Here is a 25,054-nt window from a genome sequence, read left to right on the forward strand (position 1 = left end):
TTACCTGCAGCTCCCGGCTCTAAATACATGGAAAGCATGCGGCACGTGCACACGCGTTCGTATAGGAACGCACGGCCGCACGCAGTATAGAACGGCCCTAGCTGGTTTAGGAGTCGGCCATACATATATTATTAAAAATAACAAGCCAAGTGCTGCGACAATTCCAAACAACTCACGCAGACCAGAGCCATCACTCTGGACTATTGAAAAGCCTTGCACTATCTACTGAATGTTGGTGGAGAACTCTCAAAACCAGCACACCAACAACTGCTCACTCTAATGGCAAACACCACAAATTTACAACCTCCAAACAACTACCCAAATTCCTACTCGTACTGTTACTCTCCATAGCAGGTGATATTGAACCTAACCCAGGTCCTCCCATTTCTGCTCTGTCCCATGCCCCTGAGAATTCCACCTTTAAATTCCAAAAAGGCCTATCTGTCACCCATATAAATATCCGGAGCCTGCTGCCCAAACTGGACGAACAAAGAGCATGGTGCCTTATGCATAAACCCAAAGCCACCATTCTTACAGAAACATGGCTATCCCTTAAAACCCCTGATGCAAATATCGCCATTCAGGGATACTCCATTTTTAGGAGAGATAGGTCAAAGAGAGGAGGAGGGGTGTTATTTTATATTGCAGACACCTTACAATTTACACTGTTAAATTGCCCATCAAGCCCACCCTCCTTTGAAATTCTAGTTGGCAAAATCTGCCTCGCATTTTCTAAGCCCATCTTGTTTGCTGGCATCTACCGCCCCCCTAAAGCCCCTCTACAATCTCTGACTGATATAACCCAATTTCTTGGCTCCATTTCCTCTCTGAATGAGAAGAGCGAGCTGCTAGTTCTTTGGGATTTCAACTTCAATTGGCTTGACCCTAAAAACCACAAAATCCAGATACAACTCAAGTCACTTAACCTATCGCAACTCATTTCCCAACCCACACGGATAAACCTGAAATCGCACAACCATTCCTTGCTAGACTGGATTCTCTCCTCAAACCCCAGCAGAATCCAATCCTCTGGCATCCTTCCTGACATTTTCAGTGACCATGCAATAGTGTACTGTGTAAGGAAAATTAAACCGCCCCAATCAAGCCCTAAAGTTCTCCTCACTAGAACATTTAAAAACTTTAACCCACAACAGTTTCTGGATGACCTTACCAACTGCCCATGGCACAGAATCGATTTAATTCCAGACCCTGATTCTGCACTCGACTATTTCCAATCCGAGTTCTTAAAACTCTGTGATACCCATGCTCCACTACGCAAAATAAGGGTACGAGGGGCCCACCTTCCATGGGTTACAACTGACCTTATTGCACTCTACCACCTCAGGGATACCTTGTGGAAAAGCTACAAAGTAACTGGCACTACCAAGGATCTCAATCACTACAGATGCATGCGGAACATGTGCACAAGGCAAACAAGGCATGCAAAAGCACAATATTACTCTGACAATCTCCTCCAGAATACAACAAACCCAGCTAACTTCTGGAAGGTTATCAACAATATATTCCAGCCTCCTAACCATCAACAACCAAGTAATATCACTAAGGGGGATATTACTCTGACAAACCCCACTGACATTGCAAATGCATTCAATGATTACTTTGTGGGGTGTGCCACTAACTTATTAGCAAAACGCATCCCAAACCACAAACCTGAATCTCATCCTGGGAGTACCCCTATAGTCCCACCCCCTCCCAACACTGCCCACAATTTTCAATTTGGCCTAGTATCTGAAGAGGAGATTATACAAGCGCTCCTCAAACTAAAACTAAGCAGCCAATGTGGACCTGACTTACTACAATCTAGGTTCCTACGACTTGGTGCCCCAGCCATTGCCAAACCAATTGCGTCCATAGTCAACTCTATCCTGTCTGCAGGCCATATCCCTAAGACATGGAAAACTGCCAGAGTTGTCCCAATCTTCAAAAGTGGGGACAAAAACACTGGCTCAAACTACAGGCCAATCTCACTTCTCCCAATTCTATCCAAAGTCATGGAAAAATGTGTCCACTCCCAATTAAGCGATTTCTATACCAAGACAAATTTCAATAGCCAATTCCAATCTGGGTTTCGTCCCAAACACTCCACCGTAACTACCCTGCTAAAAGTTTGCAATGAAATCCAGTGTGGAATGGAACGGGGACAACTCACTGGTGCAGTATTCCTAGATTTTGCAAAGGCTTTTGACACAGTTGATCATGCTATCCTGCTTAACAAACTCCAGAGCTCTGGAATAGGGAAGCATGCTTTAAACTGGTTTCAGTCCTACCTATCAGGAAGATCCCAACATGTGTCCATCTCAGGCTCTAACTCCAACCCCCTGGATATCACCTGTGGTGTCCCGCAAGGCTCTGTTCTGGGGCCCCTACTCTTCTCAGTGTTCATTAATGATCTTCCCACAGCTTGTAAGGAAGCCTCAATACACATGTATGCAGACGACACAATCCTATATGCACACAGCCATAGCCTCTCTGACCTTCAACACATACTTCAGTCTGACTTTTTGAGACTCGTAAACTGGATTTCCCAAAACAAACTGTTTTTAAACACTGACAAGACTGTAACAATGGTATTTGGGACCAAGACTAAATTTGTAAAGCTTCCAGTGACTGAGCTCCTGATTAGAACCAACGCTAACACCACCCTAACACTTGTCACTAGTTTTAAATACCTGGGCTTATGGTTTGACTCCCACTTAACATTCAGGATGCACATTGATACCCTGACAACCAAGACCTATGCCAAACTAGGGGTACTTTACAAGAACAAATCCTCCCTAAGTCTCCTGGTCAGAAAGCGTATCGCACAGCAGATGCTAATGCCAATTATTGACTATGGAGACATAGTATATGGCTCAGCACCCCAAACCCACCTTGGCAAACGTGACATCCTCTACAATTCAATTTGTCGTTTTGTTCTCCAATGCAACTACAACACACATCACTGCGATATTCTCAAAGAACTAGATTGGTCATCACTAGAGGCTAGGCGCAAAGTTCACCTTTCCTGTCTTACCTTTAAATTCTTCATGGGCAAGCTACCCAGCTATCTGAACAAGCTCCTCACCCCTACCACTTGCAGCATTTATCATCTGAGATCAGACTCCAAAAGACTGTTCATGGTCCCAAGGCTCAACAAAGTATCCGGCCGCTCCTCCTTCCCTTACCGTGCACCCCAAAACTGGAACAACCTACCAGAGACTCTCACATCTACCACCAGTTTAAGTTCTTTCAAATCTAAGGCTGTCACACATTTTAATCTGGTCTGTAACTGTTTCATACGCCCATAATATATATTTTCTTTAACTATGCAGGCAATGTCTTGTATATAATGTATACCCTGTTCATTTATGTAACTGTATTTGTAACCATGTATTATTTGTTTTACTCTGTGCCCAGGACATACTTGAAAACGAGAGGTAACTCTCAATGTATTACTTCCTGGTAAAATATTTTATAAATAAATAAATAAATCACTGGTACGAGTTGTGCAAATTGAAAAACATCTCTGCCACGAGCACCGATACTGGAGACAGGAAGACAACTATTGTTGAATGGTAATTTAAAAGTTCTATAGTACTGATAGTTTAAGAGTGCTGGTGTCAGCACTGGAAGCCTTTAAATAATCTGAATAATTAGCCTGCTCCTCCTGAGACACTTGAATGCAGGGTAAAGGGGCCATATATTTCTGAGGAACAAAAACACACTTGCAAGAGGACAGCGCCATTCCACTTCGACCTTTTTAAGAGCCGGCTATGTTTCTGTTTTATAAACGCAGTATTGACGAGGATCAGGGTCAGAAGGCAGGAATGAACTATCCCCCACATACGCCTCCACCGTGTCCATAGTACGAGTAGTATTAGGCCGAGTCCATAGACGGACAGGCCGTGCTGAGGCGTGCGGACGCTCTACGCTGAGCCCGTGCATCCTCAATGAGGATGCCTTGAGAGGGGGCTCACGCAAGCGTCCGCAGGCGTGCTGATGAGTTGGAGGTTTCAGCCGAGCGCCTAGCTGTTTTTCAGTGCGCTGTCGGCTGAAAACCTCCAATCACAGCACAACAGCATCAACGTCACGGCGCCGTTGGCGCCATAACATTGACGTCAGTGCGTCGCGGGCGATTGGCCCAGCGACGTCACTGCCCCGCCTCCAACCACCTCCCCCCGGCTCCCTTCGCGCACGCTGGCTCGCCTCCGCCTCCGCTCTCCCCACCCCTCTATGGCCCGGGCCTTAGAGGTTTCTGCTGCTTCTGCAAACCTTGGCATAGTGATGTAGCGTTTCCCATAGTGGTGGGCCACGACTTCTGCTGCTGCCACTGCCACCATCACCCACACTAGCAGAAGTCACGTCCTTTGAGGCCCGAGAGGAAGAAAGCGGTAATAACCACCGTGTTGTTGATTTGTGTGTGGAATGTATGCCCACTGAGGCGGCCCTCTGTGAACCTTCATTGCCCTCCTCGCTCTGCCTTTCCAACACTGCCTGGACACAATCAATTAGCTTCTCCTTGCAATTTGCCACAGTCTTTTCACCATGTCTTTCATTCTGTCTTTCAATGGAGGGTCTAAAAGTGTACACAGAAGGTATTAATTGATCCGTTTGACACTGACAACATGAGGGTCATTTATCAGGCATTCAAGCAAGTTATAAAGCATTGCCACCATTTCATCATTATTATTTTAATTGTTGTCACCATCATGCTGCATATCAATCAATGTTTTTTCAAGGAGGATAATTAGACTGCTACTGCTCAGGCTAGCACTAGTACTCACATCAACATCATAATCAACATCATCACTGCTATTTATCATCATCCATATTACACAAAAATAATCTAAATCACCATCATCAAATTCACAATCATGAGACAATAGTGACTATGTTGGGGGTGTGTCTGCAGAACTGACGGTGACCTATTGTCTCCATCGCCACCCGTGACATGACACTGTTTTCTGACTGCCAGCCCCCTTTGTCTTGCCCGGACTATCTAAGGTTGTCTGCCTTTTTGTTTGGTGGTGGAGGGCTATGTAACCTCTTAATGCAGAGGTGCCAAGGTGGGTGCCTGGTCTACCCCTTTTCACTAATGTTCGAAATATGCTACATGTAGCTGTAATCTGAACTTTTCAAAGTTGAAAAAAGCACCACACAATAGCTCTTGCATAGAAAATACACCAAAGGGAGACATAACTGGTGGGTCTGGACGTTGTGTATATAATCATTCAAAGTTGTGGTGCTGGTGTTGGCCCAGGGTTGTCACCATCACAACAAGACTCACAACTTGTCAATGGTACGGTACTATTTATGATGACTTCTGTGTAAAAGAAGTTGCTGCTGATAAGGAGGAAAGTAACATCAATGTACACGATGTTGATGTTTGGTTACGTTTATTAAATAAGGAACATACAGGGTTGTTATCACTGCTTGGAGATTTTGCTCTACTTGTGGTTGAATCTGTATTTTCACAATATTTAACAATGATCCCAGTATAGGGTGACCAGATTTTCAAAATGAAAAACCGGGACACTTAAAAAAATTATTTATAAAACAATGTACAACACGTCACGCCCCCCGTTGCCATGACAATGAGACACTAACGTCAGGCGGTGACATGTTGCCATGACAATGTGGCATCACGTGATGCCTCGTTACCATAATGCATTCCGTTGTCATGTCAACTTGATGCCACGTGACGTCAAGCGTCTCGTTGTTAAGGCAATGGGCATTAGGTAACGTCGCGCAGCCATGTTGATGGAATTTGGAGGGGAGGATACAGCCAAAGGCAAGATAAATAAATATATAATAAAAAGATCTAAAAAAAAATATCTCGGGGTTAGCCTTCAATAGAAGGTGGAAACCCTGGCTGCAGTGTGTGTTTCTGTATACTGAGGTGGGCCCTGCAGTGTGTTTCTGTATACAGAGGTGGGCCCTGCAGTGTGTGTTTCTGTATACAGAGGTGGGCCCTGAAGTGTGTGTTTCTGTAAACAGAGGTGGGCCCTGCAGTGTGTGTTTCTGTATACAGAGGTGGGCCCTGAAGTGTGTGTTTCTGTATACAGAGGTGGGCCCTGCAGTGTGTGTTTCTGTATACAGAGGTGGGCCCTGAAGTGTGTGCTTCTGTATACAGAGGTGGGCCCTGCAGTGTGTGTTTATGTATACATAGGTGGGGGCTGCAGTGTGTGTTTGTGTGTATAGAGGTGGGGGCTGCAGTGTGTGTTTGTGTGTATAGAGGTGGGGGCAGTGTGTGTTTGTGTGTATAGAGGATAGTGAAATCCTCTATTAGAAATAAATAAAATAAACCACTTTGCAGCCTGAAATCTGAAATGTACGTTATAATTTATACTGTACTTAATAAAAAATTAATACATTACATAAATAATTGACATTAAATTAATATTAAATAAAAAATGAAGGCATTAATTAAAATTAAGATATTTTAAAAATTTGACATTCCTCATTCCTGACCTGACCTTGCGGCTTGTGTATATAATATTACAATTTGCAAAATAAAGAGGGGAAATAGGGTTGTGTGTTATAAATATATGTTGCTACTTACAGTACTTATTAGCTATGCTAGGAGGTGGATTAAGAAGAAAGACTAGACCAGTGATTCCCAACCTTTTTTGTTAGGAGAAACCCTTGAAGTATTTAGAAAAATCTCGGGGAACCCCTATCTGGCTGACACATATTAGGCCGCGCTTATAGTGCTGGCGACGTCGCGTCAAAACAAATGTATTGACACCGTTGCGTGCCATTATAGGAGCGACAGGACAGTGCGACGGCTTGGTCGCAATCGCTGGAAGTCACTTAAATTTTATATTTCCAGCGACCGCAGCGTCGCCGGCATTATAAGCGCGGCCTTAGGTTAATTTCACACCTCACGAGCATCCTCTATTTCCCACCCTCTACCCATGAATTTCTCTCTCCCCTCCGTCTCACTCACTCTCCTCCACTCCCCTCCCGCCTCGCATGTATTTATCTCCCCTGTGTCTTACTCCCTCTTTTCCTCACTCACTCCCCCCCTCTCTTCTCTCACTCACCCCCCCTTCCGTCAATTACCCCACTCACTCAATCCCCCCACAAAATACACACCAAAAAAACCCACCCCGCAATAGATAATAAAAATACCCGCTACCGCCAATACATATTAAAAAGTCCCCTGGCGCCCGATAGTTTTTTAAAAGACCCCTCCCATACATATTTTAAAAAATGGGTGTGACAATGGGGAGGATTTGGCCCGGGATTAAAGTGGTTACACCCCAATTGGCCACCCTCTAACCTCACCAGGGAGACAAGGGGTTAACTGGGCTGAGGTCCAGACCTGTGATTTAACCCTTGTTATAACCTGAAAATGTGTATTCCCGTTCCCCTGTTTTATTGTTATATCAGTGTCTGCATCACACACACACTAGGATTCATCCGGGAGTACAAGGGTTAATAGTTCTTTAATGATTATAGCCCTTTGTGTAATTTTCCCGCCTTTTCAGGCACCATTTTGCAGGGTCCCATAGGCCGCCATTGGGGCTCCATGTGTTTCAATGGCGAATCTTGCTGTTTGGGTCCTGTTTCCTGTGAAGACAAGCAGATGGCGTCTGAGAGGAGGAGCGGCGGTTTCCCATTGTAAGTCAATGGGCCCATTGACTTCAATGGAGGTTCCTCGAAGGAGCTTTCCAGGAACGAGTTGGCTGCCGTCCAAACCACAAAACCGCAAAGCGGATACATTTTCAATAAGAGAGCTTTTGATCACTTAGCAGTCAAGTTCAACGACAAGTGGCGTGGGAATAAACAGTTCTAGAGCACATAGAAATAAAATTCTTTTTGCCCCTAGTTCCTAGACCTCCCCCCACTCGACCACAACCAGGTCCCCGAATCCTGGACCCCCGATAAGGGTCGAACCGAGAAGAGCGGGTCGCGCCATAGGTTCCAATGGCGGCGGCAGAAACAGCTCAAGAAATCGACTAAGTGTCAAAAGCTGAAATTTGGGAATCCATAGCTCCGGTTCCGGAGGGTCCAGAGGATCAGGGTTTGGGGTATCTGTAGTCACTGCTCCGGCATCGCGGCAGAACCATCCTTGACCCTCTTGGACCAACCCGACGGAGTATGGACCCCCTTGAAAGTTCGGGACTTTTCCCATAGACTCTAATGGCGGCCAATCTCCATTGACCGGCTATGGCGGAAAACCCCCATTGACTTCAATGGCGGCGTCGCCCCGTTGAAAGTCTATGGTGGCGGATTCCCATAGCCGCCAACGGCAGCGGTTTGCCATTGAAAGTCTATGGCGGCGAAGCCCGTTGTTTTCAATGGGGATTTAGTGAAAAACCGTGATTTAATTTACAGCGGAGTTTTTTGTATTAAAATAGGAAACGGTTTAAGGTGTATTTGTGTAACTCCGGTTCCGAAGGTCGTAGCAAGTCTCAAATTGGACCATAGGGTGTCCCAGTTCCGGCATTGAGAACTGGGAAGTTTGGACCTGCTGGACCCAACGGAACCGGATATTTTAATATGTTTGTGTTTTATCCTTCATACTGTGTCCCAAAGCCGGGATAAAACCCAGAGGAAATTCCTTTGCATACCAGGGTAGCATATGGCCAGAGAGGCGACCCAATGTCTAGGACTTAAGTACTGTTCAAAGGATTTTGTCACCTCCACTGTTTACATGAGGGCAGAGATTTCTCAAACCAGAGCAGTCTTTAAGTGTCCCACTTAACACCTTACAACACGGAATATCCTGCCAGGAATCCAATCTGGTAGACTAGCTGGCATTCCTGATGCAGATGAGTGGCTACAGAAATGAGACCACAGAGTTCTAATGCGCATGTACCAGGTAGCAGGGGGGCATGTATCAAAATGTGTTCCCACGTTAATGAGTGGCTAGAGGTAATTGAAGACCAATCACCTGTACTTAATGTTAAGGATAGGGTTACAAAAGATATATAAATCGTGGTAAGCCCTATCCCCTTTGTCTTTGTCTTCTGATATCATCTGAATTGTTACCTGATTGCGAGAGAAATGCTATGCAATGTCTTGGGATGATGAAGATTTGCTGTATGAACTGCCAGTCCAGATGTGACTGTTTCATCATTTCCATCTTTAAGTAAGTGTCTATATTTTGCTTGTTATTTGTATAATCTGTTGTGTTCACCTTTATCAAGGAATAAATTATATTTTATCATATTTAAGTCTCGTCCCAGTTAAACCCAGTTATAAATATATATTATATATTATATATATTTGGTGTAAATTACAACCTGCCATAAAGTCACCGTGACAATGGGCAGCACAGGTAAAATCATCATCATCATCTACCCAGCCCCTGCATCTCCCATCACCCTCATTTCAACCCCCCCTGCATCTTCCATCTCCCTCCACCCATCTCTTCCCCCCCTGCATCTCCCATCACCCTCATATCAACTCCCCCTGCATCTTCCGTCTCCCCCCCACATCTCCCATCTCTCCCCCCCTGCATCTTCCATCTCCCTCCCCCCCTGCATCTTCCATCTCCCCCCCCCCTGCATTTTCCATCTCCCCCCCCTGCATCTTCCAGCTCTCCCCCCCTGCATCTTCCAGCTCTCCCCCCTGCATCTTCCAGCTCTCCCCCCCTGCATCTTCCAGCTCTTCCCCCCTGCATCTTCCAGCTCGCCTCCCCTACATCTTCCATCTCTCTCCCCCCCTACATCTTCCATCTCTCTCCCCCCCTACATATTCCATCTCTCTCCCCCCCCCTACATCTGCCATCTCTCTCCCCTCCCCTACATCTGCCATCTCTATCCCCTTTCCCCCCCCTACATCTTCCATCTCTCTCCCCTTCCCCACCTACATCTTCCATCTCTCCCCCCATATGCCTACCTCAGGGGGCTGCGGGTTCGGCGGAGGCGGCAGACTGAGGCACACGCTCAGTAGCAGCAGGCACAGGAAGTGCAGTGAGCTGCTGTGAGTGGGCTCTGGGGGAGATGGAGATGAGCCGGGGACCGGAGGGAGAGCCAGGGTGCCGTAGGGAGGGTCAGAGTGCCAGGGGAAGGAAAGCTGGGGGAGCCAAAGCCCCGCCCCTGGCTTCCTCCTACCTTGACCAATCCTCTGCGGCCCGCGCTCACTAGCAGCAGGCACAGGAAGTGCAGCGAGCGGGCTCTGGGGGGGATGGAGAGCGAGCCGGGGACGGGGAGCTGGAGAAAGGGGGTGTCGGGTGCCGGAGGGAGGGCTAGAGTGCCGGGAGATCACTGGCCTGGCTGCTGAATCCTCCGCACCGCCGCCCCCACTCACCGCCGCCGACAGATAAAAAAATAAAAAAACGGGAACATGGAGGGAAAACCCGGGACATTTCCGGGATGCACCGGCAACCGGGACAGCACACGAAAAACCGGGACTGTCCCGGCAAAACCGGGGACGACTGGTCACCCGATCCCAGTATCATCACCTGCATCTGAAGCATTACCACATTCATCACACCCCATCACAAACAGAGCCCTGATGAAGTTGCTTTGATAGTGATGAAATGTGTATACAGGTGACTTGTGGACTTCAGCATTCTCACCGCCTGTTTGTTACTTTCACAAAGGGGCACAGCTCCACTTTAATATCGACATGGATTTCGAACTTCGTGGCTATAGTGAATCCTCATTCTGGTAGAAACTTTAAAGCAACATTTGGTTCCTGATTAGAACTCTTACTGCATACAATCTGGACACTTTAAGAATACGCCAAGGATCCATTTCTCACCACTGAAGCCTGCTCTGATTCAAGAGCAACGCCAATAAGATGGATGTCCGGCTATATATACTATGCAATTGTTTTATCTGATACCTTGTGAGTGAGTTTGTAAAACACATTATTTTTGTACTTTAATACACTATGGAGCGTGCGCTTCTCATCTGTTTCGTAGAAATCCTTCTTGATGTTTTTCATCTCCGGAGAAGCAGACCCTGACTCCATTGCAGATTTATCGTCAATTTACTCCTGATACAGTATCCTGACCTGATTTATGGACCTACTTTGGACTATTTTTGCACGGTTTACCCTCTTTTTTAATTATTATTATACGATTTATTTAAAGTTGCATTTGTTTGCATGTTTAACCTGTAAGAATGTATTTTATATCTAATTGGTGGAGCGCTGATACTCACCCTTTTTTATCGCACACACACACACACACACACACACACACACACACACACACACACACACACACACACACACACACACACACAGCTGCAATAATTGATATAAAGGAATAAATTTCAGCTTGCACTCAATGTACTAAAAAACATCAACAGGTGCCAGTCTCTAATAATAATAATAGAACATTGCCATTCTCACGTCCGGTAAAGGAAGACTGCACTCAGATCAGTATAGGCAAAAAAGTCTGTATTAGGCATCAATACAAAATAAACAAGCCGCCCAATCCGACGTTTCGGTTCTGGAGTGGAACCTTTCTCAACGGGGGTGCAAAGACAGACTGACACACAGACATATATATACCCTCACCACATGTGACCAAACACCTGTGCTCAATTACCTGTTGGCTGCTACACCCATAGGAGTATGACATCCGGTGCTCAGGCTGTATAGCCACCATTTTGGAGGGGGGGATCTAATGAGGCTAAGATCTAACTAGCCATCTGGACCGCACTCATGCGCCTCACCCAATATGGCGACCGCGCATGCGCAATGTGCAGCAATACACGGCAAACCCCTATGAGAGTAAAATAGTAACATCAAGGTACAGAGTATGCGCACCCAGGTCACCTATCCGCTACCACGACCTTTGGTTCCTCTATCCAGTACGCGGGTAACATCCATGTGTGCCACCGAGTACGATCGGGACCGCCAGACTAATGCGCATAACCAAGCATTAACGGTCACCATGGCAACCACACTACCCCTCAAGAGTGACACTAACTATTAACCCTGCATCTTCCCAAAAGCGTCCATGACGCCATGGTGACAGGCCTAAGGTGTCTATTAATGCACAGCATGCAGCACAGCCAGATGTACAGGGAGATATGTAAACAGACCAACTCATGTACCTACACAAGTGCCCACTACCAAGTTGTTAATTATGAAACATAATTAAAACATACCGTGACAGAAAAAATAACAATCATTCTAACAGATAAGGGATTAGGGAGTGTGAACACAAAAAGGGGCATACATACATCCATACATATCAAGAAATCCTTAACAAACATACTGTGTCTAATAGATATATACAAGCAAATAAATTAACATATTTTGTCCCAGAGACAAGTGCTATAGAGAAGCCAAGATATTAAAGAAAAGGTTGAATGACTATGCAGATGTCAAAAATAGTTCCCGGGCACAATGCACTCACTGGACATGCAACAGCAGGGCGATATACTTATATGACCCAGAGCTAGTTACAAGAAGCCCCCCCCCGCTTGAGGTCCTCATTGAGACCCTTAGGGGTCACAGTATTAAGACTATAGATAAGTCTCGCTTCCATTTGTAATAGAAACTTGCTCATGCTGCTGCCCCTACTTGAAACATGCGCCTGCGCTATTGGCATGCACCGAAACGTTGCCAAGCTATGTTTAAGATCTTTGAAATGTCTCGCCACTGGTTGGTGTCTTAAATCCTCATTGTCCATGTTCTCCAATAGCGCCTTTCTGATGGATGATCTATGCATTGCGATCCACTCCTTCAGCATTTTTGTAGTTTTCCCCACATAATGAAGTCCGCATGGGCACCTGATAATGTACACTACATAACGTGATTCACAGTTTAGGAAGTGTGAGATTTTGATAGGGAGTCCACTGTGTGGGAGGGGATATGTTTTTCCTAAGAGAAGGTAATGGCAATTTACGCAACCCTTACATTTGTATACTCCAGGTGTCTTTTTCAGCCACGTATTCTACGGCAATCACGTTATGTAGTGTACATTATCAGGTGCCCATGCGCAGGAGTTCGTCTATGAACACTCCAGTGTCCAGTGGAGGAAGATTTCTTACCTCTCCGCGGCCGACATTCATTGCCTGTATACTTCCACTATCCTGTGAGTAGGGTCCTGGTTTTAACCCACCGGACCAGTGGTCTCTCTGTTATCCGCATATTAGCAATTATATATTGTTTTATTCTTATATTAAATTAGCTTTTTTTTAATTTCAGCCTTGCTATTGTTTGTTATATTGTCAGTGTGGTGTTTGTTTTGTATGTTGTGTCAGTCTGTTATATGTTTTAAGTCAGTGTTAGCCATATTCTTTTGCTGGCATTATTGCACTATATTTCTTTCTGTGGTTTTTTTTACATATCACGGAACGCACGGCCGAAACTATATTTGACCATCTGGTAGCAAAGGATCAGAAGGGTTTCTTGGACACTTTCTCCATTCCTTATTGGACTTCCAGGACTTACACTTTTTTGGACTTGGAAGGCGCTGTTTTTTTCATCTCTGTGGGTGAAGCCTAACCCTCCACCCTGTGCAGTACGCGATTTATTACAAGGTGGTAAATGGTCCCTGAATGTTTGTGATGTTAGAGTAAGCATGTATGTGTGTGTATGTGAGTATGTGAGTATGTGTGTTTGTATAAATCTTAATGTATAAAGTACCCACAGTATATACAACACTTTGCAAAAGGAGTATGTAGAGGGGGTGTATAACAATGGTTTGGGTAGGTGTTGAAATGTAAGAGGGTGTTGCATTTCTGTGCATGTGTGTGGGTATTGTATAAAGGGATAGAATTACATTAATAATAATAATAACAGCATGTTCTTGAATAGCGCTGCTAGTTTTACGTAGCACTTTACAGAGACATTTTGCAGGCCCAGGTCCCTGCCCCGTGGAGCTTACAATCAACTTTTTGGTGCCTGAGGCACAGGGAGACTTGCCCAAGGTCACAAGGAGCTGACACCAGGAATTGAACCAAGTTCCCCAGCTTCAAACTCAGTGCTAGTCAGTGTCTTTACTCACTGAGCCACTCCTTCTCCCTATACATTGTACATTGTATGTGTAAGAGGCAGGTGTGTGTGCATTCATACAGAGCAGTATTCATGGACATGGGCCTTAGCACTCGTGGGAAGAGATTTCTCTTGTGTAGTGGCTCATGAAGCTGCAGTCTCTGTTTAGGCTACCGGCGAGTGTCCCAAATAGTTTAATAAATTTGTATTCATGCAACGTCTCTCTTTCGGTGTTCTAAGATTACCTTTGAGTATGGCCACCTTCAGATCGTTCATCTTATGGCCAGAGTCAGAGAAATGTTCACCGACAGGACTGTCTCTTGTTCCGCGTGTGATGCACATCAATTCTCTTGTTTAGCCCCTGTCCCGTCTCACCTATGTAGTAGCAGCCCCCTGGGCATTTCATGCACATGATAAGGTACACACCATTGCTGGAAGAACAGGTGAACCTTCCTCTGATTTTGTACTCCAGATTCCTGTGTGGTATTTGTATTGTGCCCGCTGTGTGGAGCATTGCGCAGGTTTTGCATCTTGCGTCCTGGCATGGTCTTGTCCTGCATTCAGTTGTATTGTTGAATACTTTACTTCTCACCATCATTTCCTTGAGATTATGAAGTTGTCTGTTTGATAATAAGGGTGTTTCAGGGAAGACCTGTTTCAGTCTTGCATCTTCCTGGAGAATGGGTTGTAGTTCCCTGGCGATTTTGCGTAGGGCTTCTAGGTGTGGATTATATGTGACCACCAAAAGGTACCCTGTCGCTTGTCTCTTTCTGTCTGTATTCCAGAAGATCACTTTTTTGTATTCTGGTGGCTTTGTGAATTTGCTGGTCTACAATTCTGTGGTTGTATCCTCGGTTTATGAAATCCGATCTCAAGGCTGTAATCCGCTGGCCTCTGTCTGCTGCGTCGGAGCATATCCTGTTATATCGTATGGCTTGACTATAGATGAACAAAAATAACTATTCCTGCACTCCTACCAATTAGGCTAAGATACAAATAATAATCTCATAAAAAAGGGTATTTTGTTAAACCCTTTAGCCAAAGCATTTGTAAGCCTGCATGGGCATACCCGTATGAGATATATATACAGTATGTATATATATATATATATATATATATATGATACGAACCAATCCAAAGACCAGTAAAGAGACAGCAGACCGCACGGGGTTAATCCAAAAATCTATATTCACAACATGAAATACACGTAAGCCAACGTTTCGGTCCCACAGAGAGACCTTCCTCAGGGCCGTGCAACCCACAAGTGCAAGTGACCAAACATATATACCCTCACCCATAGTGCAATGCAAACAAAGGGAAACAAAGGGAACCAATCACCAAAATGCAATCAGACAAAATATGCAACATAGCTGTGCTCCGTGCCCCCTCCCCTATTACCTGATTATCCAAATGACTCATCATGACATGAGAGTAGGCACTTAAACTATTAGGAGAGAGACACCCTTAGACACTGGTCCCAGGGTCTACTGCCATTGCGGGGGATAGTCGCGCGCCGCGCTTGTGCAGTGGGCCAAAACATATTGACTGCCAGAGCGCCAGCAGGGCGAGTGCGCCGCGCATCACAGCTGTGAGCAGACGCCTCATTAACTCTCCCTGGCCACCAGGGACGCCGGCAGCGCAAAACGCACATGCGCAGTCTGAAAAACCGCCTCGGTGCACAGTTACCCGCACACTGACAGTAATAATGGGCTAAACAGAATAGTAATACACAGAGCGTTAAGGTGAACCACAGGGGGACAGATGGAGGTATAGAGCACAAGGAGCGCATAGCATCACCATAATATATAAGGACAAAGGAAGTGCAAAAGTGCAGAGGGAGTGATGCAACAGAGTATGAGTGACAAACATATAAAAGGCATAATGCAAAATTCAATGAAAGCAGGGAGACAGCTACAAAAAGCAGCTAAGTGAAAGTTCCTCATTTAGGCCACCAGGTGTCATAGTTCTTAGTTCATAAATAAGCCTTGCTTCCTGTTTAAGTAAGGTCCTGCCCCTGTCACCCCCACGGGGGGGGACTGGAACCTGCAGAATAGGCATACAACGAAGTGTGGCCAGTGTGTGTCTTTTTTCTTTGAAATGTCTAGCCACAGGTAGACACTTCAGATCTATATCAGCGGCATCACTCAGTAGGGCTTTTCTGATGTTTGAACGGTGCATGGCCATACGTTCTTTCAGCATCCTTACAGTCTTCCCGATGTACAGCAATCCACAAGGACACTTAATAAAGTACACCACGAATTTTGACTCACAGTTCAGTGGTTGTTTGATTTTAATCGGTGCGCCACTATGCGGGTGATTGTAGCTAGGGCCCAGCTGCATATAGTTGCAGTTGGTACAGCCATGACAGCGGTGCGAACCAGGTTTTTTGGCTAACCAAGTGGTGGGTGTGGCATATTTGTCTATTGGGTCAGATCCAGTGACCATGTCGCCAATGTTTGGTCCCCGACGAAAGCAGAATAGGGGTGGCTCTCTGGCATATGCACCAATCCTCTCGTCATTCTCCAGGATGCGCCAATTGCCCCGAATGCAGCGCTTAATGCTGTTAGTAGCAGTACTGAATGTACTGACTATATTGAGCCTGTTGCTCACCGGTCTGCCTGACGAAGGTGTCAATAGTTCACCCCTATCAACCTGTCCAACCTTTTGCAAGGCAAAGTTGATGTCCTTGGCCGAATAGCCCCTCTCCCGGAAGCGTGCGGCCATTTGGGCCAAGGCCCTTTGTGATTCTTCTGGATCAGTGGTGATTCTTTTCACTCGGAGAAGCTGGGAGTATGGGAGACCCCTCTTAAGTGGTACAGGATGGTGGCTGGCTGCACAAAGAAGGGAGTTCTTGTCTGTACTCTTCCGGTATATTCTAGTAGCCAGCGTGCCTCCAATTTTGTACATTATGGTGTCTAAAAAAGCGATTTCCTGGTAGCTGTGGTTGAGGGTAAAACGGATTGAGGAGGGGATTTTGTTTAAATCAGAAACAAATGCCAGCAGCTCATCTTCACTGCCCGTCCACAGAATGAAGATGTCGTCAATATAGCGAAGGTATTTGACGATATGCCGTCCATGCGTGGTGTCAGTTAATATGTGCAACCGTTCATACAAATCCATAAACAGATTAGCGTACGACGGTGCCATATTTGAGCCCATGGCAGTACCCGTAAGTTGCAAGTAGTAGTGTTTCTCAAATTTAAAGAAGTTCTTATGGAGGATGACCTCAATGAGCAACATGAGAAAGTCCACTGGTGGACCCTGTTCGACTCCCTGTTCTTCCAATTTTGTGCGTACTGCTTCTAGGCCTTTTGCATGGGGAATGTTGGTGTACAGGCTGGACACATCTAGCGTAGCAAGAATACATTCTGCTGTGTTAACGGAAAGATGACTGAGCTGCTCAATAAAGTCCGTGGTGTCCTTGATGTATGAACCCATTCCAGCCACCAGGGGCTGTAGATAGAAATCCACAAATTGCGAGAGGGGGTGGCACAGCGACCCACGGGCCGAGATGAAAACTTCACAAAGTGTAATGGTGAAAATAGTGGTATATCAAGAAACCCAACGTTTCGGTCCTCCAAAAGGGAACCTTCCTCAGGGGGAAGGTCCCATTTTGGAGGACCGAAACGTTGGGTATGTAATAGTTGTCCCATGGACTGGTGAAAAAAGTGTGAAAGCCCTGAAGGGGTTAAATAAAGCATGAGTTTATGTGAGTAGTCCAATTAAAATATGGCTAAAGCCAGTATCATACTTACACATATTTCTCTCTGTCAGCCTTATGCTGGGGCCATAGAGGGTTGAGCCGAGCCGCGCTGACGCTGAGGCTCGCCTGCTGAAATCTGCGCAATTTCATGCCCATGCAGGCGAGCCAGCGGGCGCGATCGGAGGCGGGGGGAGACTGAGGGAGGCGGGGCAGTGACATCGCTGGGCCTATCGCCCGCGACACACCGACGTCACGGCGCCGTGACGTTGACGCAGCTCCGCGCTGATTGAATGTTTTCAGCCGACAGCGCGCTGAAAAACAGCTTGGCTGTCGGCTGAAAACTCCAGCGCCTCAGCACGCCTGCGGACGCTCGCGTGAGCCCCCTCTCAAGGCATCCTCATTGAGGATGCAGGGGCTCAGCGCGGAGCGTCCGCACGGCTCAGCGCAGCCTGTCCTTCTATGGACTCGGCCTTATATGTTCACCTACCATTCAATGGAGGGTGATGTCCAGACTGACACTGGGGTGTATTATACCTGCACTAATTGGAAATTTGGTAGGGGCTCAGACTGTAGATGGTTGCATGTTTAGTGTGTGTGGGGTGGAAGCTGTTGTCCCTCAAATAGCTGGCTCTGTCTGTAGGTTTGCGGTATATAGAGGTCATACACACACACAAAATATATATTATACACAATCTTAAGTACAGATAAATTAAGTGACTTGACAGAGGGAAACCCAATATATACACACAAGAATATCAAGACCATGTATTGGAGGGCTTCATTACATAGAGGTGCTGAATATCCTTATACTGTATAGACTACTACAGCATGTTCAATATCAGAAACTTGTAACAAAAGCAATCTTCTGCGCAAAAACCTTACACAGGTTCTGGGTTTCACAAAATATTCCAAACAACCTATTGTAGCTTTCCCTTTTTGGGGCGATCCTTCCCCAACCAGAAACAAAGGACACAAAAATAAAAAACAAAAGCGCACTGAGCGAAGTATAAAAATATGTATTGAACGTACAGACAATTACATGACTAAATAAAAGATGGCTCCAGCCATGCTCCCCAATTTTCAAAGATGACCCGAGGTGTCGACACACCAACGGCCAGAAAATGGAGAACTCCACCCAACATGATCGATGAAGCCTCATTGTTCTGCGAAAAGCGTAGGGAATTCTGGGCTGCAGAGACGTCCCTTCCGTCTCTCCATTCGTGTTACGTCAGTTTTACTTGGGGATCGTGACTGGAGCCAGCTTTTAATTAGTTCAATGTAATGGTCTGTACTTTCAATACATATTTCTACACTTGCCATGGTGTGCTTGTTTTTATTTTTGTCTCATTCAATATCAGAAACTTCACAGGGATTGCACGCGTCACTAGGTACCGCAATTTAACTCATCACTTGCTAGATTTGCCTGCTATGCTTTGTAAAGAAATGTGTTGCAGGCCACTCTGGAAGAGAAAATGTTAATCTATTCTTTGCGTTGCTTTGTGACAGTCGGCAACATACAAATAGTAAGCAAGCTGCAATTACAGCAGGAAGAGAAAATGAGGCACCAAAATAAATCCATGAGATGCATAACCGGCCACTCCCAGCATTCTGCAAGGGGGCAGCGGACACACCCACCTTTCTCTGTGGAATGCGTCGTATGAAAGAGCGTTAAGGGCCTCTCGCTGCAGGAAGGCGTCTTGGAGTCAGTGCTCTTTTTACGAGATGAATGCAGCTGGGAGTTTGTCTGTGGCATCTCTGGCACGGTGGAAAACATCTATAAATAAAATGAGATTCAAAAGGTCAGATGGTAAGAAAACACATAGGGGAAATGGCAGAAAGCTAAAATTGAAGCATGTTGCTTGCACAGTAAATCTCATTTAACCCTCTCTATCCTGCAATAAAAGCCAGCCAACTTCAGCAGAAAAAAGACATTAAAAGAGAAATGGTCACCCCATGTGCCCTTTGGCATCCTCTTACTGAATGCATTGCTCACTCTCGTTCCCTACCCTCTGGATATTCATAAGCATAGTAGAACCACAGTTTTGAGTTAATTAGGTTTAGGAATAAGTTTAACAGCTTCATACTTTTCAAAACATTTGGGAAGTGCGCTTTAAACGCTGGCTGTCAGACGACACAAACCACATCAAAATATTATCTAAACATACTGTACACACTGCAACAGATAATCCTTCGAGGCAGCCCGTTCTACTCTTATAACCCCATGATGCCAACTGGCATGCAAAGTACAGAGCAAATATCAGCTGTATAAAGAAGAGACTGTATATGACGAGAACAATCCCTGACACCACTGTTGATTTTAATGGGGGTTTTTTTTTTAACACCGTAAACGGTAAGTAAAAGCAACATGAAAGCTACAGAGAAGGTAAAGAATAAAACACCCTTTAAACACCATTTGAATAAAGCAGAGATAGAGAGATGTATGTAGATGGATAAATCAACAACTACTGTAAACACTATAAAAGCACATGTAATTAAAAACTGTGATTAGACGGAGAAGACTTGATAATTGTGGTAAGAGAAATAGAATGACCAATACTTACTAAGCAGTGCTATTCCAGAAGACACATTTTGGCAACGGAAGACATGTTATGGCCCTTTTACAGTCACTCTGCCAAAATGTGTCTTACAGAGCTGGAGTGTATCCTATGAAATAGAACAACTTCATAAACATAGGATTTTGTGTTTGTGTATTGGAAAACGTGAAGTGGGGGTGTTGTGGACAGGAAAGTGAATGGTCTGTCTTTTAAACTTCTATCCCATAATAAAAGTCATCTATCTATTTCTCATATTAGTCACATTGTTTCCATTCGTTCCCGATTTACTGCCTCTCACATTACACATTTTTTATAATGTGACTTCAATATTAGTGTCATCTATTTAAATGTGCACTCAATACTATACAGAAGTCACCAGTCTCTCTGCTGACATTCTTGCCCTCCTTGAACCATTACACTAGTCACCCAAAGTCATGTAAAGTAAACAACACCCCGTCTTCTCCAAGCTTCCATTCACCCATCTATATATCTCAATTCCTCGAGGCATATCTTGAGGTACTTCTTCCCTTTTGTAGTAAATTCTATATTTTATTTTTTGGTTAAAATGGGATTACTTTAATTTCTCGTTCTACTTTGCTTTGGAGAATTATGGACTGGCAAATAAATGGGAATCGTAATGAAGAGATGTATTTTTTGATCATACATTTCAGTTCATTGGTAGATCTAAGAAGTCCCATGACGCACTTTTTTGGGACGGAAATTGCTGTATTTGCCAAAACTCATTGCTCGTTTGATATGTGAACTCTGAAACCTTTCTTCCATATGGTGTATATATAACTAATCTGAAAATATACCGCTAACATTTTATTTTTTTAATGTTGGTAACTTTTAGGAATTCAGGTCTTTTTTTCTAAGTAAAACAGGACTAATTTTTACTGGGTTCCAATAAAACCTTACTCTTTAGATCAAAAAAAGATAACAGATACATACTCCCAGGGCCTCATTCAAAAAGGTCTGAACGGCCAATCACACTGCAATTGGCCAATACCTGCCTCCGTCTTGCATGGCAGTTTTCCCCGCAATCATCACTATCGCAGCTTTAAGGCCCATAATGTTAGTCCCTTTACGTTAAAGAAAAAAAAATGGTAACGTTAAAATAGCTTTTTAAAAATAGTATTTTAGAACAAAATTTGTGTAGTTGATGATTATGCATCTTGCTCGCTTTCGCTTCTCTCTCGTGGTAATTTTTTTTTTTTTAGATGTATGGAACACCCATCCGTGAGGCATGACACGGTTAGCCCTGATATGATATAACAGTGGTTTGCAGAAATTTCACACCCTACCAATAATGTCACATTTTGTTTAATTACAAATATGTACAGTTTTTCAAACCAACTTTTTTTTAATTCAAAGCTACAAAGGTGTCGAGGTTAAACTGAACACTGTTATACGAGGAGGTTAAATGTCAGCAAAGCAAATGTGTCAAATGAAATGTATTGGTTGCATAAGTATTCAGCCCCTTAAGTCAGTACTTGGTAAAAGCACATTTTGCAGCAATTACTGCTATGAGTCTTTTTGGATCGGTCTCTACAAGCTTTGCACACAGTAGGACGGACATCTTCAGAGGAAATTGATCTAGTTCTGTTTGTTGGGGATCATTGATGGGCTGCAATCTTCAAGTCTCGCCATAAATGACCGATTGGATTCAAGTCAGGACTTTGGAGTGGTAGAAGAGAACTAATGTTTTGGGGTGGCCCAGTCAGTGTGGCTTTGTCTTTGTGCTTCGAGTCATTGCCCTGCTGAAATGTGAATTTCCTCCCCATTTCAGAAACTTGTGTTATCCAAACAGATTTTCCTCAAGGATTTGCATGTACCTTCCAACATCCATTCTCCCGTCTATCCTGACAAGCTTCTGCAAACCACTGTGTTTGTATGTTGGCTGGGTGGGGGAGGGGAAGATGGGGGGAGGGGAAGATGGGGGGAGGGAGGGCAATAGAAAATAAATTCTCACAATATGGAGAAAGGTATTGTGATATCTATAGGTGTCGCAATATATAGCTATTAAACAGGAAAAACATATTAATTATTTAAATTTATTTCAACACATTTTAAAATATATAAAACATCCTTACTTCTGTTCATCACTGAACATCAGAGATGGGGAAAGGGATTAAGAGTAAGTGGGCAAACAGATTCTCCGAGAAATGAGGGATAAATGCCAGGATTCTATTTATATTGGCAGATATGCCTTTATGATGCTGGTGTGTCCAAGAACTATCCCTACAACATTGCCTCCCATGGTTGGCTGACAAAAGTATAATGATAATTAAAATAAATGATAATATTTAACCTACTATTACCATCATCAGTTTATTGCCCAACTCTAAATAATGAGATCAGAGATAAGGGAGAAGACAACAAAAAAGACAGAACTATATCATGTCGTGTTGGATGTAGCACTGGGCCTTTTCGTCTTTTGTTTCTATACATGGTCACAATCCTAGCAGCACTCCTTTTGATACAAATCTATATGATGTGGTGTGTTCGGGTTCTGAGTTTACAAGGGCTATGTGGGAGACGTAAGACAGATCAGAACAAGTTACACTATATAGAACATTGTTGGGGAAAACCTACAAAACCGATTAAAAAAAATACAACTTTCAAATCACTACAATTATTGCCCTTTAGCCCTACACCCTTAAATCCTTCACTGCTCTTAGAAACTCCCAAGGACTTGAACCTGCAGGGCCCTAAAAACATCAGCCCCGTCAAGTTCCATGCACTGGGACTGTCAATCTCAAACAGCATGAGGGGAATCTTACAGTGCTGGGAGACTCCAAGTCACAGGCCTACACCTGCCCCCAACATCACGGTCCCCACACTGGTAGACACCAGATTTACTACTACTGAGGTGAAGAGGGGACTCAAAAAATCTCAAGCATGTCTGAAGTAAATTCTCATGCTCAAGAGTGGGAGTACCTCGACAGCTCTCGAATGTGGATAATCCCTCTCCTGCAGCTGGGTGTGTTCTGATTCTATTCCCTCAGGCTGCATCTGTCTACCAGGAGCAATTATAACAAGGAGCACAAAGGGTGAGCTGAGAAAAGGAGGGAGGGGCTTAGTGCCCTGGTAACTGTGAAATCGCAATGGGGCTCAGGATCAGCCCAGGAGAGTGATCTTCCATCAGGTGAGCCACTGGGATGGAGGTGTTAACTACAAAGTAGTGCAATGAAGTGTCCACTACCCCCAAAAACCACAAAATCTTCCCCCTGTCCCCTCCACAATCGCTCTGCAGGGAGAGTGAGGAGGGTCTTAAACTTTTTTTTTAAACCCATTTTGCTACCCCCAAGATTGATAGGTGTGCTCCATTGCCACTAGCTATGACCATCAATAACATGGAATGACTATTAAAAAAAAATAAAAAACAACCACCACCAAATCAGTAGAGTTTTATACTTGGCTTTGATTTTTCCAAGGGTTACATTCATAAAACATCTGTATGATCAGAACATGTTCCCCCCTCCTCATTGCACAAAGGTGTGGTATATGCAGGGGATGGTAGGCTACGCTGTTAATCTTTGTAAAGAAGAGGAGTGGCTCGGTGAGAAAAGATACTGATTCTGTATACAATGAGAGAGTTTGAATCAGGGCCCCTGGTTCAATTCCCGGTGTCAGCTCCTTTTGACCTTGGGCAGGAACCGTGTCTGTAATATTCATGTGTGTTGCGTACCGCGCATGATACTATAAAGTTATTAAAGTTATTATTAAAGTTATTAAATATATGTCTAACATGGCTAGTCTACTCAGCCTGTCTCTTCCCCCTGTCACATAAGCCCTAAGCAGTCTAGGCTATGACAGGTCATCCTTTGGGCTTTTGACCCCCCCTCATGCTCCTCTCTGACTGAAGTGTGGTGGTGACTCATGGCCTGTGTATTGCCTATCAAGTATAGGTACAGACCTTGAGTCCTCCCCTTCTGGTTCCTCAGAGAGGCAGTGCCAAATGTAGTCAGTCTGTTACCTTCCTTCCTAAGGAGTGGGAGTGAGAGCCTCACCTCCCCGCTGGGAGTGAGAGAGGCCAGTCAGGCCTCATGGCTGACTGGCCATACAAGATCTGAATGATCCAGACTCAGAGAGCAAGCACCATCCAGAGGCCTTGAATCCTCTGAGACCTATGCACCGTTGTGACAGACCTACAGTGAATGCCAAATAAAAAATCCCTTGTTACTTTTTACACCTGCCTGGATTTGAGCCAGTGAGCCTGGGTGTAGGAGATGTGCTTCAGATGGGACTGCCTGTAGGACCCCCTAGAGCCTAATGAAGCTGGAGGCGCTAAACACCAGAGAACGAACCTAAGATGACACCAAAAGCGTGTCCTGGTCTCCATATCACCGCAGACAACTCAGTTCTCCTGACCCTCTCCGGTATGCGCACCACAAACACCTGTAGCCGCAACAAGTATCTCCTACAGGGTGGGGGTACATGTGCTACATATGCAATTTATTTGTTATAACCATCATGATCTGGGGGGTTTTCTTTGTCATGTATGTTATCAAACATACTGTACAAGAGGTTACATGCACAATTTACTCTGGTAAGTGAGTATTTAATTAACAAGGGTCATTTTCCCTGTTAAAGATCATCCTAGATTTGTGGGGGGAATTTCTTTTTATTTTAGTGTCTTTGAAAGTTGACTTCAAAATAAAATGTACAGTACACTATTGTCTACTTTCAACTGTGAACGCTCCACAAGACATTTCTATTCCCACCAACACTGGATTACCCATGGCAGGTCCCTCATTCATTTAAAGGTTCTCCCTATATATGTAACCACACAACTGAACTAGACACGGATACATCATACACCATTTCAAAAATAAAAACCTATGGCATCATTTTTTGTACAATACAGTAGTTCAAAGAA

At 44.6% G+C, this 25,054-nt stretch overlaps 1 protein-coding gene across 6 annotated transcripts in view; it reads right to left on the reverse strand.

Moving 5' to 3' along the window:
- ARHGAP26 (Rho GTPase activating protein 26) overlaps positions 1–25,054 on the reverse strand; it is a 547,512-nt gene that overhangs the window by 160,312 nt on the left and 362,146 nt on the right. For all 6 annotated transcript variants that reach the window (XM_075601056.1, XM_075601054.1, XM_075601057.1 and 3 more), the window contains exon 19: positions 19,253–19,391. In XM_075601056.1, the coding sequence (XP_075457171.1) occupies positions 19,253–19,391 (139 nt within the window). The remainder of the gene's footprint in view (positions 1–19,252; positions 19,392–25,054) is intronic.

Source organism: Ascaphus truei, chromosome 5 (assembly GCF_040206685.1).
Source record: "Ascaphus truei isolate aAscTru1 chromosome 5, aAscTru1.hap1, whole genome shotgun sequence".
Lineage (NCBI taxonomy): Eukaryota > Metazoa > Chordata > Amphibia > Anura > Ascaphidae > Ascaphus > Ascaphus truei.